The sequence below is a fragment of the Diuraphis noxia genome, unplaced genomic scaffold (assembly GCF_037042655.1).
Source record: "Diuraphis noxia isolate RWA-SAM2 unplaced genomic scaffold, SU_Dnox_SAM2 contig0009, whole genome shotgun sequence".
Lineage (NCBI taxonomy): Eukaryota > Metazoa > Arthropoda > Insecta > Hemiptera > Aphididae > Diuraphis > Diuraphis noxia.
In genome coordinates, this window is record NW_028301719.1 from 1572250 (window position 1) to 1587033 (window position 14784).

The following is a 14784-nucleotide window of genomic DNA, read 5'->3' on the forward strand; positions in this document are numbered from 1 at the left end:
TATTTATCACGAATATCAAGTGATTGTACAACAGTAGCGGATTTAGCGTCAGGCAAAGTAGGCAGTTGCCTAGGGCGGCAAATTTTTAGGGACGGCAATTTTAGGCCAATATTTTATTGAAAATACACTCTAGGTTTCTTTTTGATTTTCTTATGTACGGTGATTACTTTGAAGGATGGAAAATGAAAATGTTTAATATTTGTATAACATAATATTCTTGTTAATATAATTTCTTCATTATTTTATAATACTAATACATAACAATAAACGTCCAAGTAAATAATCGAACGACTGCCGGAACGTATATTATCTAAATACTAACCATACATTACATATTTCGTTATTTTGTTTTTTTACTATGTCGTAATGGGGCGGCAAAAAAAAATTTGTCTAGGGGCGGCAATTGTGTAAATCCGTCTCTGAGGTACAACTTCGTATTCTTTGTGGATTTATAAAACGCTTATACTAACTATGATTAAGAGTATACCTATATGCGTCTTGATTAATAAACGCATTTACCTACACTAAATTCGTAAAAATATCATTTAATGTTCCAACGGGGTACGATTAACATAGTCTTGTACCTATATACCTACACGCTTTTGTCGTTTCGTATGATGGTAATTTTTATACCTGCCATAACTGCTGAGGTAATTCAACCGGCTAAGCTCTCGATTTAAACAAGTACATATTTTATGACGTTGTGCTTTATAAAATATGTCTTCTTTAATCTTTCGAGTTTACCGAGAACGATATTGTTGTAATGTTTTGTTAATGAGTTTGTACTTTTGATGTTGATCGGTGATCAGGCAAACTCCGGGATCTCATATATGATCTTCAGTTAAATGAAGCAGGAAGTTATGATATAAATAATAGGCGCACGCATTACGATATTACATTTAAAGTTAATGAACTACACTACTACACCATATGCTATAGGTACACCACTCTTGAACTTTATTACAAAACTAAAAGGAAATCAGATTAAACAATTCACCCGCGAATTATCGAGAACATATTATACGACAAAGAAAACGTTGTTCTTATGAATATTTGGTGTAATCTCATCATATAAAGTTAAGTATACTCAGAAGTTTACATTCGGTGTTCTTATTTATTAGTGACAGAAAAAAAAATGTATATTAGTTTTTGGCACTTCTTTATAGTATATTAACCACAATTTTCATTGTGCTTTTTTTTAATGTTACGCTTATTTCGTCTGTTCACATACCTATAATTTATTTGAGCTAGATTAGTGTGCCTAGCTATTGTTTATATGTTAGGTACTGTCAATGTCCGCAATTGATGAATGCTGACAGTCACCAGGCGAATGTTAACATACACCTAATAAATTGGTGAATGTTGAACAATTTGAAATAATACAGAGATTTACTAGTGGATGTTGACATTTACGTTAGGATTTTGGTCAATGTTGACATAGGTAGGTAGTACTGGTAGTAGGTACGTATTCGCACATATAATATTATAGTATTATAGTAGGTACTATTGTTGAATATATCATATAATATCATAAAATAGAAACAACATATTATGTTTTATTAAATCAAATAATAATAATAATAATAATTTTTTTTTTTTTTTTGTAAGGAGAACCCGCGGCAACATAGGCCATTGGGTGTGTGGTAGTACGGTAGGGGTTATTTTTATATATTTGTTTGTAGGTTTTTAAGTGGATAGGGTTGTAACACGTGTTTGTGTATGTGTGGCAAGGATATTTTGCTAAAAATCCCGGGTGGTCACCCATCCAGGAGCTAACAACTGCGGCCGGTACGTACGCTCGGTACGTTTCCACAGATTGAGCGTACGACCGCGCCTCACCAAGCCACAATAATTATTATTATAAGGAATTTAAATTATGATTATTTTATATTATTACTTATAACAGCATGACAAACTGTCATGACAATTGTACTTTATAAAATGGCAACATTTCTACAGCTGCCCTTTTTTGTAGATATAATTGTTTATTCAGATGAAATAAGAGTAGTTGGTACAGGTAAAAAACATTTGATCAAAATTATCAATTTGTACAATATCTAATACTGCAGCATGTAGAGGTACTAGATAGTATATGATACTATTTTTTTAATTTTTAAACTTCCGTTATTCCTAAATAAGATTAAATAATATCGACATTCACCAATATCGTTGTATAAATGTCGACATTCACTAGTGAACGTTTACTAAAATCACAAATGTTATCAATAAGCAAACATTCACTAATGATTTTGGTGCACGACGACGTTAACCGGTGACTGTCAGCATTCACCAACCGCGGACATTCACAATAACATATACATATTATGATTGCCCTAATCGTACGTATTATTATGCATTAAATCCTTTTAACAATTTACCTTGTAAACAAGAGATAACCTTAAGATGAGAGATGTACAGAAATTCAGTAGGGTAATACATGTAGGTAGGTACTAATAATCGAATCTACCAACATTTTTTATTAGTAATTATAAATATCGGAGAATAAATCATTGAAGCGTCCATAAAATGATCATGAGCTGAGATTGTGTTTAACGCAAAAAATTTCAAGATTTCGTCAAATACCTTTATAAAAAGCGTTATATGAAGCTTTTAGAGCTTTTTAAATGTTCCAAAAAGTGTTAATCGAAAACAACCGCGCAAAAAAAAACTTGATTGTAAAATCAATACCTATACTTCTCCCTCTCTGATAAACATTTAAAATAACTAATAAGTAACCATTATGTTGAAAATAATCTGCTACAGTTATTACAAAAATATGCATTCTAAACCAACACAATTGGTACTTGTACTACATTTACCTAAAAACGATCTAAACCAAAGTAATTCTTATTTATTTTTATATTAAAACGTTAATACAACTTTATCTGCAATTTCTTCATTTATGATTATTATTAGAATTTTTAGCTGTTAACTGTTAAAGGGTCGACGAGGCAATTATTTCAAAATAGTTCAAATCGAGCAGTTTATGTGTTTATCTAAATATAAAGCCAGTTTACTAGTGTAGTAGTGTGGTAGGTACTTACTAAGTAATATATATATATATATATATGCTTATACCTACCGCGTCTAACCTTATGATGAGTTAAGACGGATTGCCCATTAAATGAAGTTGTGTGGTATTTTATTTGTTATTTAACAAAAGTAAAAATAATTATTAAAAATTGTAATTATTATAAGACTTTGTTCTAAATGAATAGTGATAACAAATTATTGTCTTTAAAATTTAAATATATTCCAATATACTTAATAGACTCAAATTCTGTTAAAATAATTTTTACCCTCAACCTTTATTATATTCATAAAATGTTGTACAGTAATGCGAATTTTAAAACTTAATTTATTGAACATTAAATTTAATTTTCGTAATTATTATAATTTTACAACAGCTTATTATGGACAGTGGAAATTACAAATTATATTAAATATCATGATCATGAATTCATAATGTTTGGATTTATTCAGATACGACTCATTTATAATTAGACAAAATATTATGTTCGTTTTAAGCATTAAATGAAAGACACGCTTAAATAAGAGTAATTAATTAATGTAATGTTGGAAGTAATGCTGTTAAAACCAGTGAGCTTATATGCTAATTAAATAATATGATTAATAAACGACGCGTTCACATAATAAACTTATTGCAAATATACTTTATTGAAGTCATTAATTGAGAGGTATTTTTAAGATTTCTATTTACCTGCTCATATAAGTTTATTTCATAATATTATTCTCAAATAAAAAAAAGGTTAAATATTATTTTGTTTTATAAATATAAATATATGTTATATTATATATTTTTAGTATTTACATAATAATCAATGGCCTTATAATATTGCCGCACAATATAATTTATGGTGACTTTTAATTGATTTAAAATATATATGCATGTTTGAAAGTATCGAGATAAATGATTGTTGCCGTTCTTAGTTTTTTGTAATATTTTAAATTGATAAATTTGTGCCCATTCAACTATGTCCACCCGAGTAAAAAATTATGATGTGATTAATATCTAAAGTATAATCATTTATGCTTTTATGTTATGAAAAATTTATGTTGTATGAAATTTCTGTTTTTACACATTTTTTTCTAGATCTTGTAAATCAGATTCGACAGCCAAATCCATTCCGAGATTTCCGTCAAATCGCAAGAGTTCTAAATGGCAACGAACACTTGGGGCTCAGTCAATACTGCAAGATGAAATACAAAGTCCTGTTGAAGATTCTGAGGTAATATTATTTTTTCGTTTTGCATAGATTTTATAACATAAGTTTGAGTTGATTGAAACGTTATCTTAATTATTAATGAAAAATCATACATTATATTACCTATTTATTATTTGTGTACTTAAAAATATTTAAAAAACAACAAACGGTTTTATGATAAGAGATCTTATAAATCTAATCTAATAAAAATTTTTTAGATGAGTTATGACAGATTATCGCCCAATTACGGTGACTTTCCTCAACCTCATCCGTTACCTATGCCCGAATACGGAGGATATTTTGCTCCTTTAAAAGAATATCTACCGACTAATATTCCGTCGAGCAGTGGTTTTCACAGGTAAGACAAATTATAATTTCATTTCATCTTTAAAATTTGAAGAAAAAACATAAAATCTAAGGTTTGCGATAAATGTAAAAGATTTACATATTATGAGTGTTGGTTGTTGTGGGTATCAGTCGTAACCTATAGGTGAGCTCAACATGCTGAAAAAATTAAATTTTGGAGGTGGTTTCTATAGTTGGGGTTCTGTTATCTTATAAATCGTTGAAAACTAAAAAAATAAAATAAATACAAAATTGATTGTCATTTTTTTGTAAGTCAAAAAATATTATTTACATGGATTTTAAACTACTTTTTTTTTAATTTATATTACATTTAAACAAAAGTCACATTTGACTCAAAAAATTAATTAAATAACAAGATAGATAAGAATGTAGCATTACTATATTTATTTATTTTTAATTTTTTATATTTATATTAATAAACAATGTTAATAATAGGATTTTAAACTTATTACCACCATAACGTATATTATTTGCACACAAAAATATATTTTTAAAATATTTAGACTTATTTTAAGCGTGATGTATTCAATACCATTCAAATGTTATCTTGTGTTATTTTACGTAATTTTTTTTTACACGTCAATATTATGATTTGGTTTTCCACTATCACTGATACTAAATTAATAGATAATGACGACGAGTATTAGTATTAATCAACGTTGTTGACTTGAAGGTAAGTAATTATATCAACCTAAATTAATTATACCCACCACGGGTGCCCGGTCCCACCGTGTAATTATCAATATACAAGTATAAAATATTCTTTGATAATATATAAAATAAGCTGACCATCCACGTTCACAGTCATCATTCGTAATAAATTATTTTTCATTGAAATCAAACATTATACATTTTTCTATGCCAAAAAAACACTTTATACTTTTACTTTATGGCAGAACGGTTTTCCTTGTTCTTTGTGTACCTATATTAATTAATTTGGTTCTCTTCAAATACTTTAAATAGCGTATACGTATTTAAGATTGACAATTTCAATGATATAATTGAATTTACTTATTTCGAAATTGTTGTAATGATAGGTTATGGACAGCTTACATTTTCAATAATTTAAAAAAAAAATCAAATTGTTTTTATTTTTATTTAAAATAAAATATTAAAATATTAAAACCCCCGCAAAACATTAAATTCCATTTTAACATTGACGTTTTAAAATTAAAAATTTTAATTAACATCGAAAACGTTTATTTTAATTATTTAATAGGGGATAAAAATCCTTTGGGTTTTAAATTATGAAGTAATCATTATGCAGTATGCGTATGTCCTACGTCAATTGCTAAGTAAATTCTGCTTTGTATAGATTGTCAACTTAATTTTAGACTCTGAACGAAGTGAAGAATGTATTATTCATTAAAACTGAAATTTATTTAAATTAATTAGATTAGATACTTCAGTCTTCGATTAATTATAAATTAAAATAGTAATTAAATATGTAGTTATTATAGATTCTTCACTAAAAAAAATTGATAAAATTTAAAAATATTGTATGTTTAAAATATGTTAGTTTCTGAAAAATATTTATTTGTATTTTTCTATAAAATTACATAAATAGTATTGTTAAAGAGTCATTTTTTATTTTTATTTTTTTTTGTATTAGTTTTATGACATGTACAAAAAATTTTGTTTTCAACATTTTCTATTGTTAAAAAAAAATAATTTTCTATTCATAAAACAGCATACATAATATTATAGGCACTAAGACATACTTAACTTGACGTTATTCTCGTAATTTGTTAATTTTTTTTAATGAACATTATTTAAACAATAAATGCAATGTTATCAATATTTATTTATTGATCTTTAAACATTTTCATCGGATTTTCACGTCAGTTTAAATATTTTCTACCTGTAATGTTTTTTAGATGCAACATTGCTGTCATGTTACTAAAAGATTTACCATCCGACTCGCTTGACATAGACTGGTCCATTCATATGCCTTTGATGCTGCACATCGCATTATTAGGCATGGATCATAGTCGTCCATTAGTACACCAACATTGCAAACAATTGTTGCTGAACTTGTTACTAGTCTTGGCTAACAACTCAGACCAACTGACAATCGCTCAAGTTCTTTTGAACCGTGATACAATTCACCTCAGTCTTGGATTGCCAACGCCACCAGTACCTGTCACCCAACATAATTTTACAGGTAAATGTGCTGAATTCATAATAGTTATAGACACGATTCCTGTCTATTTGGCTAATGTTACTTTGATAAAAAAAAAAAATACGACACTGCAGTTTGTTGTTCTGATAACAAACTAATGATAAACAGAGTGTTCACACTGAAAAGTACCTCCAAATATGTCATTCGTACAACCTTAGCTCGAAACGGGTTAAAAGAACATCTAAGTTTATACACGTTTTGAGATACACGACTTGCTATTTATTTTTAAATAGCAGTGCACATTTTTTATCTACAGATTTGGAAAGAAATTTTTTGTGTGTGTCTGTGTACAGCATAACTAATCGAAATAATGCTTCAATTTCAAACATTGGGGGTGGTTTTCGATGTAAAAGTGAATATCCTTGGTGCATTTTTTTTTTTTTTTTAGATATTTATAGACAACTGAAATTTTCAATTTTTCTGAAACTTTTTTTGAAGTGCATACATTTTTTTGGCCCTATCAAAAAACTTGAAAATTTAATACAATGTTCCTCATAAGTTATTCTTATAGTGATTAAAAAATTTTAAGAATAAATAGGCACAATTTTTTTTTATAAGCATTTATAGTTCAAATTTTTATGAAATCTATGGAAAACGCGAAAATTTGCAAGTAATTTTGAAGTTGAAAAATCATAAAATTTTTTGTGTTTATAACTAAAGATTAAAAATACAACACTAAGTTTTCCGTTAGTTTTTCTTCAAGTAGCTATAAAGAAAACTCGAAGCATCATTATAGGAAAAACTTTAAGTGCGTTTGAATTTAAAATTTTTATGAAATCACGTAACGATAACGATTTATCCTCAAACCAGGTATATGTATATCTATGATATTATAAGGTATTATGAATTATGATAACTACATGCAATGTTTTTGGAAAAATTGATTAACCATGCCTTATGCTAACGCGTCCTAAATGAAAAATAAAATATTTGTTTCAAAATAGAATATATCCTATAGACTGACAAATCATCTCCGTTCAGAATCGTTTTTCGTATACAATGATACCTATCATTGCATTCAAATCTAACCTACCCTAGTCAGAGGTCCACCCCACCACCTAATGTACAGCAGAGCAACATCCACTTACCCGCTCTTTTTAATTTGAAAATGAACAAAGTTGGAGTAAATTAGAATGTACAAAACATTTGTTGTTTTTAGCTATATTTTATCTATATGCGTTCATTTTATACTTGAAAATCTAAATATTCCCATAACGTTAAATGATTATTTGTACACAGAGTAGGTAAACATCAATGCTTAATTAATGATTAGATCTTAATAAATAATTTTGCGCGTTCGTAAAGGGTTAAAATGTTGACGTTTTCACAAAAGGCATTTTTCGATACTCTGTGTACGCTCCCGAATACCTCATTTCGATCTGAAGTCTCAAAGTTGAAATATTTAGTGGAATCACGTCTCGTAAACACACTGCAGTATATCTTTACAAGTTCTTCGATTTTTGACTTCAGTACCTCGTTCGATCAGAAAGTGAATCTGGTTGGTATTTTATGGAGTCAAAAGTAAAAAATTCTAAATAATCGGAATAAACAAACTAAAAATTAAGGAAAAACGGAAAATTTTACGCACAATCAGTTTTCGACAAAATCGATTTTGGTTTTTGATGTAACTTAAAACGAATTACCATAGATACATGAAATTGTTACACAAAATGTTTATATAAGTATATATTCTATTCGCCATGCAATTTTCAAAAATGTTCGACTTAAGTTGAACTATTCATTGGTATATATGCAGTTTTCGATCATTATTAGTTTTTAGATTCTGAACGAAGTGATGAATGTATTGATTTTACAATAATGTGTGTTTTTTTTGTTTTTTGTTTTTTTTTTTTTTTTGTGTCTGTGTACAGCATAACTAGTCGAAATAATACTTCGATTTCAAACTTTGGGGGTGGTTTCCGATGTAAAATTGAAGATCCTTGGTGCATTATAAAGGTCAAAAGTAAACATTTTCCAACAGTTTTCAAAAAAATCGAGAAAACCAAAAAAAAAAATGACAGAAAAACGGGAATTTTTACGCAAAACCCGTTTTCGACCAATTCGATATTTTTATATGGTTCCCGAGTAACAATTTAGGTTCACACACGGTTTACAATCATTTATAAAATAGCGGTGCTGCACTGCGTTCAAATTCCGTTCCAAACACGGTCTAAACAGTAATTTGCATACCAGATTTAACATGGAGTGCACCGAGTTCCACAAAAGTGCAATTTCGGTGTTGGGACGGTTGTAAGGTTCATTTATTGACGGTTCCGGTAAAGTGCAAATTCGGTGTTGGGACGGTTGTAAGGTTCATTTATTGACGGTCCAGGTAAAGTGCAAATTCGGTGTTGGGACGATTGTAAGGTTCATTTCTTGACGGTTGTACAAAAGTTAAAATGTAATGACTAGACTTTGTTTTTTGTTTAATGATAATTCCAATTGTGAGGGGGAGCAAAATTCGTACTCATACCCCTTGTAATTTTTATTTATACCTACTTGGCCCATGTATTAACCAACAACCTTTTTTAACCTTGGCCTTAACACTTTAATATTCATTTTTTTATAATATGATTTCAGTTTTGTGTAACCTCATACTATACAGTGTGTTCACACTGTATACACATATAATATTATATATTTTACTATTATTATAATACCTATATATGTACACTAAAGTCCATCATATTTATTCAAATTTTGATACATAAAATATTATACATCTCTTGTATAGGATTTTATTTATTATACTGTGCATACGTTAGTGATGTTGAATTGCTAATCATAAACCATTACATGTGTAATTTTTTATTTAAATAACAAAATTAAACCGCATAATTTAAATTGAATAAACAATCTATATAATAGAAGTAATTATATTATAATTTTAAAAAATTACATAAATACAAATTATAAAAAGGATAATGTTTAAAATAATATAAGTAACACAATTAATATAAAATTATGCCAACTACTATTTTGAGGATTGCATCTGTAAAGGTGATTTCTGATGTTGAATTGGACGGCAATGTTTTAAAATATTTGATATAATTTCTTTAAATACCTTGAGGTCTTGGGTGGTATTTATCCAACCAGACAGTGATTCTAAAATACATTAATACAAAATAAAATAAATTGTTGATGATTAAAACTCAAATAGGTTAAAATAATGTAAAAGAAACCAAATAATTAGACTACAATATTTATTGTAAATATATATAAACAATATACATATTGAAACCATATTTTTGGATCTAAAAAACAATAATCTGTTGGCAGATGCCACATTATAAGTAGGTAAAATCAGCTTGTAAATGGAAAATAAACATGCTGAAGTCAAAATAAATAAATAAATAAATAATGCTGTATTAAATTATTTATAAGCATGTCTTATAAATGAAATGTGTTCACTGTTCATACTCACATAGGTATTGTATAATTTTTATATAAATGGTTTTTATAACAGTACCTATACTGATTGTACCATCTTGCTAGGTACCTATTTTTTTATATACTATGTATAATTAAGAGGATGTCAGCGCACTATTTGTTTTCTCTCTTTAGCCCACGCGCAACATAGACAAAACGCATTTACACAGAACCATTTTTTCTATGTTTTTAAGTAATCTTAGAGTAAAAACACCCATTACAAAAAAAATAGAGAATAATATTTTTGAGGGAAAGACATATCAATATTAAATTTTATTGCAATTTGATTTTGTATTCGACATTCAAAATAAACAAAAAAATGTTATAAATTTAAATGATGTTCTAATTGTTTTGAGACAATATTTAGACAAACCGTTATGTCATTCCCTCAAAAATATTATTCTCTATCTTTTTTATAATGGGTGTTTTTACTCTAAGATTACTTAAAAACTTAAAAAAAACGATTCTGTGTAAATGCGTTTTGTCAATATTGCGCGTGGGCCAGAGAGAGATAACAAATGGTGCGCTGACATCCTCTTAAGAGGACGCCACACCCGTATGTGTTGTCTCCGTCTTACAAACGTACAACATAACAAAAACTGTTTTGCGCGGGAAAGAACCGAGAAGGTTACAGTTATAATTAAGAAGAAAAATTTTCACACAATATAATGAGAACATTTACTGTGCAACATCGTTTTTATTTTTCCGATATCACAAATACAAACAAAGTTATTCAAAGTTGAAATAATGCATTTTTAAACAATAAAAACTTTTTCGTATTTTAGATATCAGAAAAATAAAAACGATGTTGCACAGTAAATGTTCTCATTATATTGTGTGAAAATTTTTCTTCTTAATTATAACTGTAACCTTCTCGGTTCTTTCCCGCGAAAAACAGTTTTTGTTACATTGTACGTTTGTAAGACGGAGACAACACATACGGGTGTAGCGTCCTCTTAAGATAAATAGGTATAATTATTATATTAAATTAGTACATACCTTATTCCTTTACCTTTAATAGGTAGGTGACAGTACAGTTGACAATTGTATATTTGTAAAGGTAGTGACTAACAATAAAATAATTTTTAAATTTAAACTTTTCAAAACAGTAGACTTGAGGTTATGCCGAAAGCCGTATATCGAGGTACGCCGATGGCCGATACTGCAGACTGCAGTATAAAATGCGTAGTACGATGGCACGATGCAGGCGGACGAACTAGACATCACTAGTCAACTAGCCACGGAGGCACGGAATAATATGACAATAGAAAATTAAACATGTGCACTCGGCCGCTGATTATAAAATATTTATATATAAATATGTAATATATATATATATATACACTATCATAATACGAATATAATATATTGGAAATGAGCTATTTTTATTTTGGTTTTGCGTTTGAGACGAGCATCATATTGTTATATATATATTTATATCGTGTTATCATGGCTATTGTTATGTTATATAATTGGCGAGAATTGACTGTTTGTTTTTGTGATTTTAAACGCGAGCAGCTCGTCCAGGCGTCCCCAACGTAATAATAACAATATAACATGATATTAATTATAAACACCGACTTCTTAAACCGAATCTTAAAATCGAGACCGTGTCTAAAAAACGGCTTTCGTCATCAATGTGTTTTAATTTTTTAAAAGGATGTCAGCGCACTATTTATTTTCTCTCTCTGGCCCACGCGTAACATAGACAAAACGCATTTACGCAGAATCTTTTTTTCTATATTTTTTAGTAATCTTAGAGTAAAATCACCCATTACAAAAAAGATAGATAATAATATTTTTGAGGGAATGACATATCGATTTTATATTTTATAGTTATTTGACTTTGTATTTGACTTTCAAAATAAAATAATGTTGTAAATTTAAACGATGTTTAAATTGTTTTGAGACCATATTTTGACAAATCGATATGTCATGCCATCAAAAATATTATTTTCTATCTTTTTTGTAATAGGTGTTTTTACTCTAAGATTACTTAAAATCATCGAAAAAATGATTCTGCGTAAATGCTTTTTGTCTATGTTGCGCGTGGACCAGAGAGAGAAAACAAATAGTGCGCTGACATCCTCTTAATGCTAAATTCTCGTTAGTACTTATTAGTAAGTTATTAATACGTTATTAATTTATTATGTTTTATGTATATTATGTATAATAAATACAATAGTATGTTTAAATATAGACAATAGTTTATACATATAGACTCTAACAGTCTATAATACACAATTTAGTCAATTGAACCGTCGAGACACGGTTCAGTCTATTGCACGGACCTAACACTAAAATATTATTTCACTCGGTTAACAATATCTTCGTGAACGGTCCAGACACGGTTCAGTCGATCGAACGGACCTAACACCAAAATATAATTTCACTCGGTTAATCATTTGATTTGTGAACGGTCCAGGCACGGTTCAGTCGATCGAACGGACCAGACACCAAACAAAGTTTAAAAACAGTTCAAAATAAAATTAGCACTCTCCATGCACCCATCGGTCAATTTAACCGACCTCACACCCTGAAATTGTTACTCGGGTTGTTATTCAAAAACTAATCACTGTAAATACTTAACTGGGCCCACCATACTCATAACATCAAAATTAAACTAAACTCTCGTCTTCGTTCCCTTAAATTCTTCTTTAACGCAAAATCAAAACTTACACTTCACACTAAACTAAACCTATATAAAACCCTCCTTAAACCCATTTGGATGTATGGCATCCAAATATGGGGCTCTGCAAAAAAGTCACATATAAATAAAATTCAAATAACCCAAAATAAATTATTTCGTTTAATAACAAAGGCTCCTTTCTATGTATCCAATCAAACTTTACACTCAGACCTAAAAATGAACACAGTGTTAGAAACCGCTACCAAGTCTTACTCTCGTTACTACAACTCTCTCTTCGACCACCCTAACATCCTAGCTAAAAATTTAACCAATCCAATGCCTGGCAACCCTCCCAAAAGATTGAAAAGAAAGTGGTGCCGCGACCTACTTTTATAATTTAACCTTACGACTCTGACCTGGAGTGTCACCAGTGGGTGGCTTCTCCTTCATATTTTTCTGGCTGTAATCTTAATTTGTTAACACTTAAGCTTATTATACATAACTTGTATAGATTGTTTAACTCAAATAAAAAAAAAAAAAAAAAATTTGTAGACAACTGAAATTTTCAATTTTTCTGAAAAAATTTTTTGAAGGGTTGATAAAATATTTTGGCCCTAACAAAATACTTGAAAATTGAATACAAAGTTCCCCATAAGTTATTCTTATAGTAATTAAAAAATTATAAAAATACATAGGCACAATTTTTTTTTATTAACATTTGAAGTTCAAATATTGACAAAAATTCGTTAAAACCATGAATATTTTTTTTGTGTCTGTCATCTCGTTTTGGGACAGTAAAAGTGCTTAGATTTTTTATTTTAGTATCTTATTCGATAAGAAAGCGAATCTAGTTAGCACTTTGGTGGTCAAAAGTAAAATATTCTTATATTTTTTTCAAAATAATCGGGATAAACAAACTAAAAATTAAGGGAAAAACGGGAAATTTTACGCACAATAAGTTTTCGACAAAATCGATTTTGATTATTGATGTAACTTTAAAACAAATTACCATTGATACATGCAATTTTCACCGAATGTTTTTATAAGTATATTCTAATGGCCATGAAATTTTCAAAAATGTTTGACTTATGTTGTACTATTCATAGGTATATGCAATTTTCGATCATTATTAGTTTTTTTTTAAATTAATATCGATAAAAATGTATTTGTTTGGTAGAAAAGCTTGAAAAATTAATACAAGGTTCCTAACATATTGTAACAACAGCAGTTGAAAAATAAAATAAATTCATGGCCACATTTTTTTTTTTTTATAAGCATTCAAAGTTTGAATTTTGGCAAAATATGTAAAAATCACAAAAATTCGCAAATTATTTTAAGCTAGAAATTCATAAAAAATTTTCTTTTTAAATCTTAGATAGAACATTTAATACAAGATTCCTTACAAGTTTGTCAATCTTTATCACAAAAAAAATGTTCACCAGATATTCAAATTACATTTTTATGAGCGTTTGAAATTTAAATTTTTACAACATTGGATTTTCACTAGATTTCACATTTAGCGATTTAAGATTTTCTTATTTCGATGCAACTGTAAAACAAATGACCGCAGATACTTGAAATTTTCACTGAATGTTTATATAGACATTTTCTATATTAGTTAAAATTTTAAAAATGTTTTGATTTGTTTTGAGCTGTTTACTGACATTTTAATTTTTCAACTTTTTAAATTTTTTTTTTCTATAAATATCGATTAAAATTTATTTGTTGGGTAGAAAAGCTTGAAAATTTAATATAATGCTTCTAACACATAGTAACAATATCAGTTGAAAAATAAAATAAATTCATGGCCACAATTTTTTCTCATAAGCATTTAAAGTTAAAATTTTGCCTAATATGTAAAATTACGGCAATGTTCAAACTGTCTTAGATAGAAATTCATAAAAGTTTTTATTTTTATATCTGAGACTTGAAAATTAAATACAAGGCTCTTA

General features: G+C 28.3%; 1 protein-coding gene across 3 annotated transcripts in view; it reads left to right on the forward strand.

Moving 5' to 3' along the window:
• Positions 1 to 14784, forward strand: part of LOC149054223 (protein furry-like) — a 110733-nt gene that overhangs the window by 69745 nt on the left and 26204 nt on the right. For all 3 annotated transcript variants that reach the window (XM_089230577.1, XM_089230576.1, XM_089230575.1), the window contains 3 exons: positions 4115 to 4250; positions 4445 to 4584; positions 6470 to 6756. In XM_089230577.1, the coding sequence (XP_089086703.1) occupies positions 4115 to 4250; positions 4445 to 4584; positions 6470 to 6756 (563 nt within the window). The remainder of the gene's footprint in view (positions 1 to 4114; positions 4251 to 4444; positions 4585 to 6469; positions 6757 to 14784) is intronic.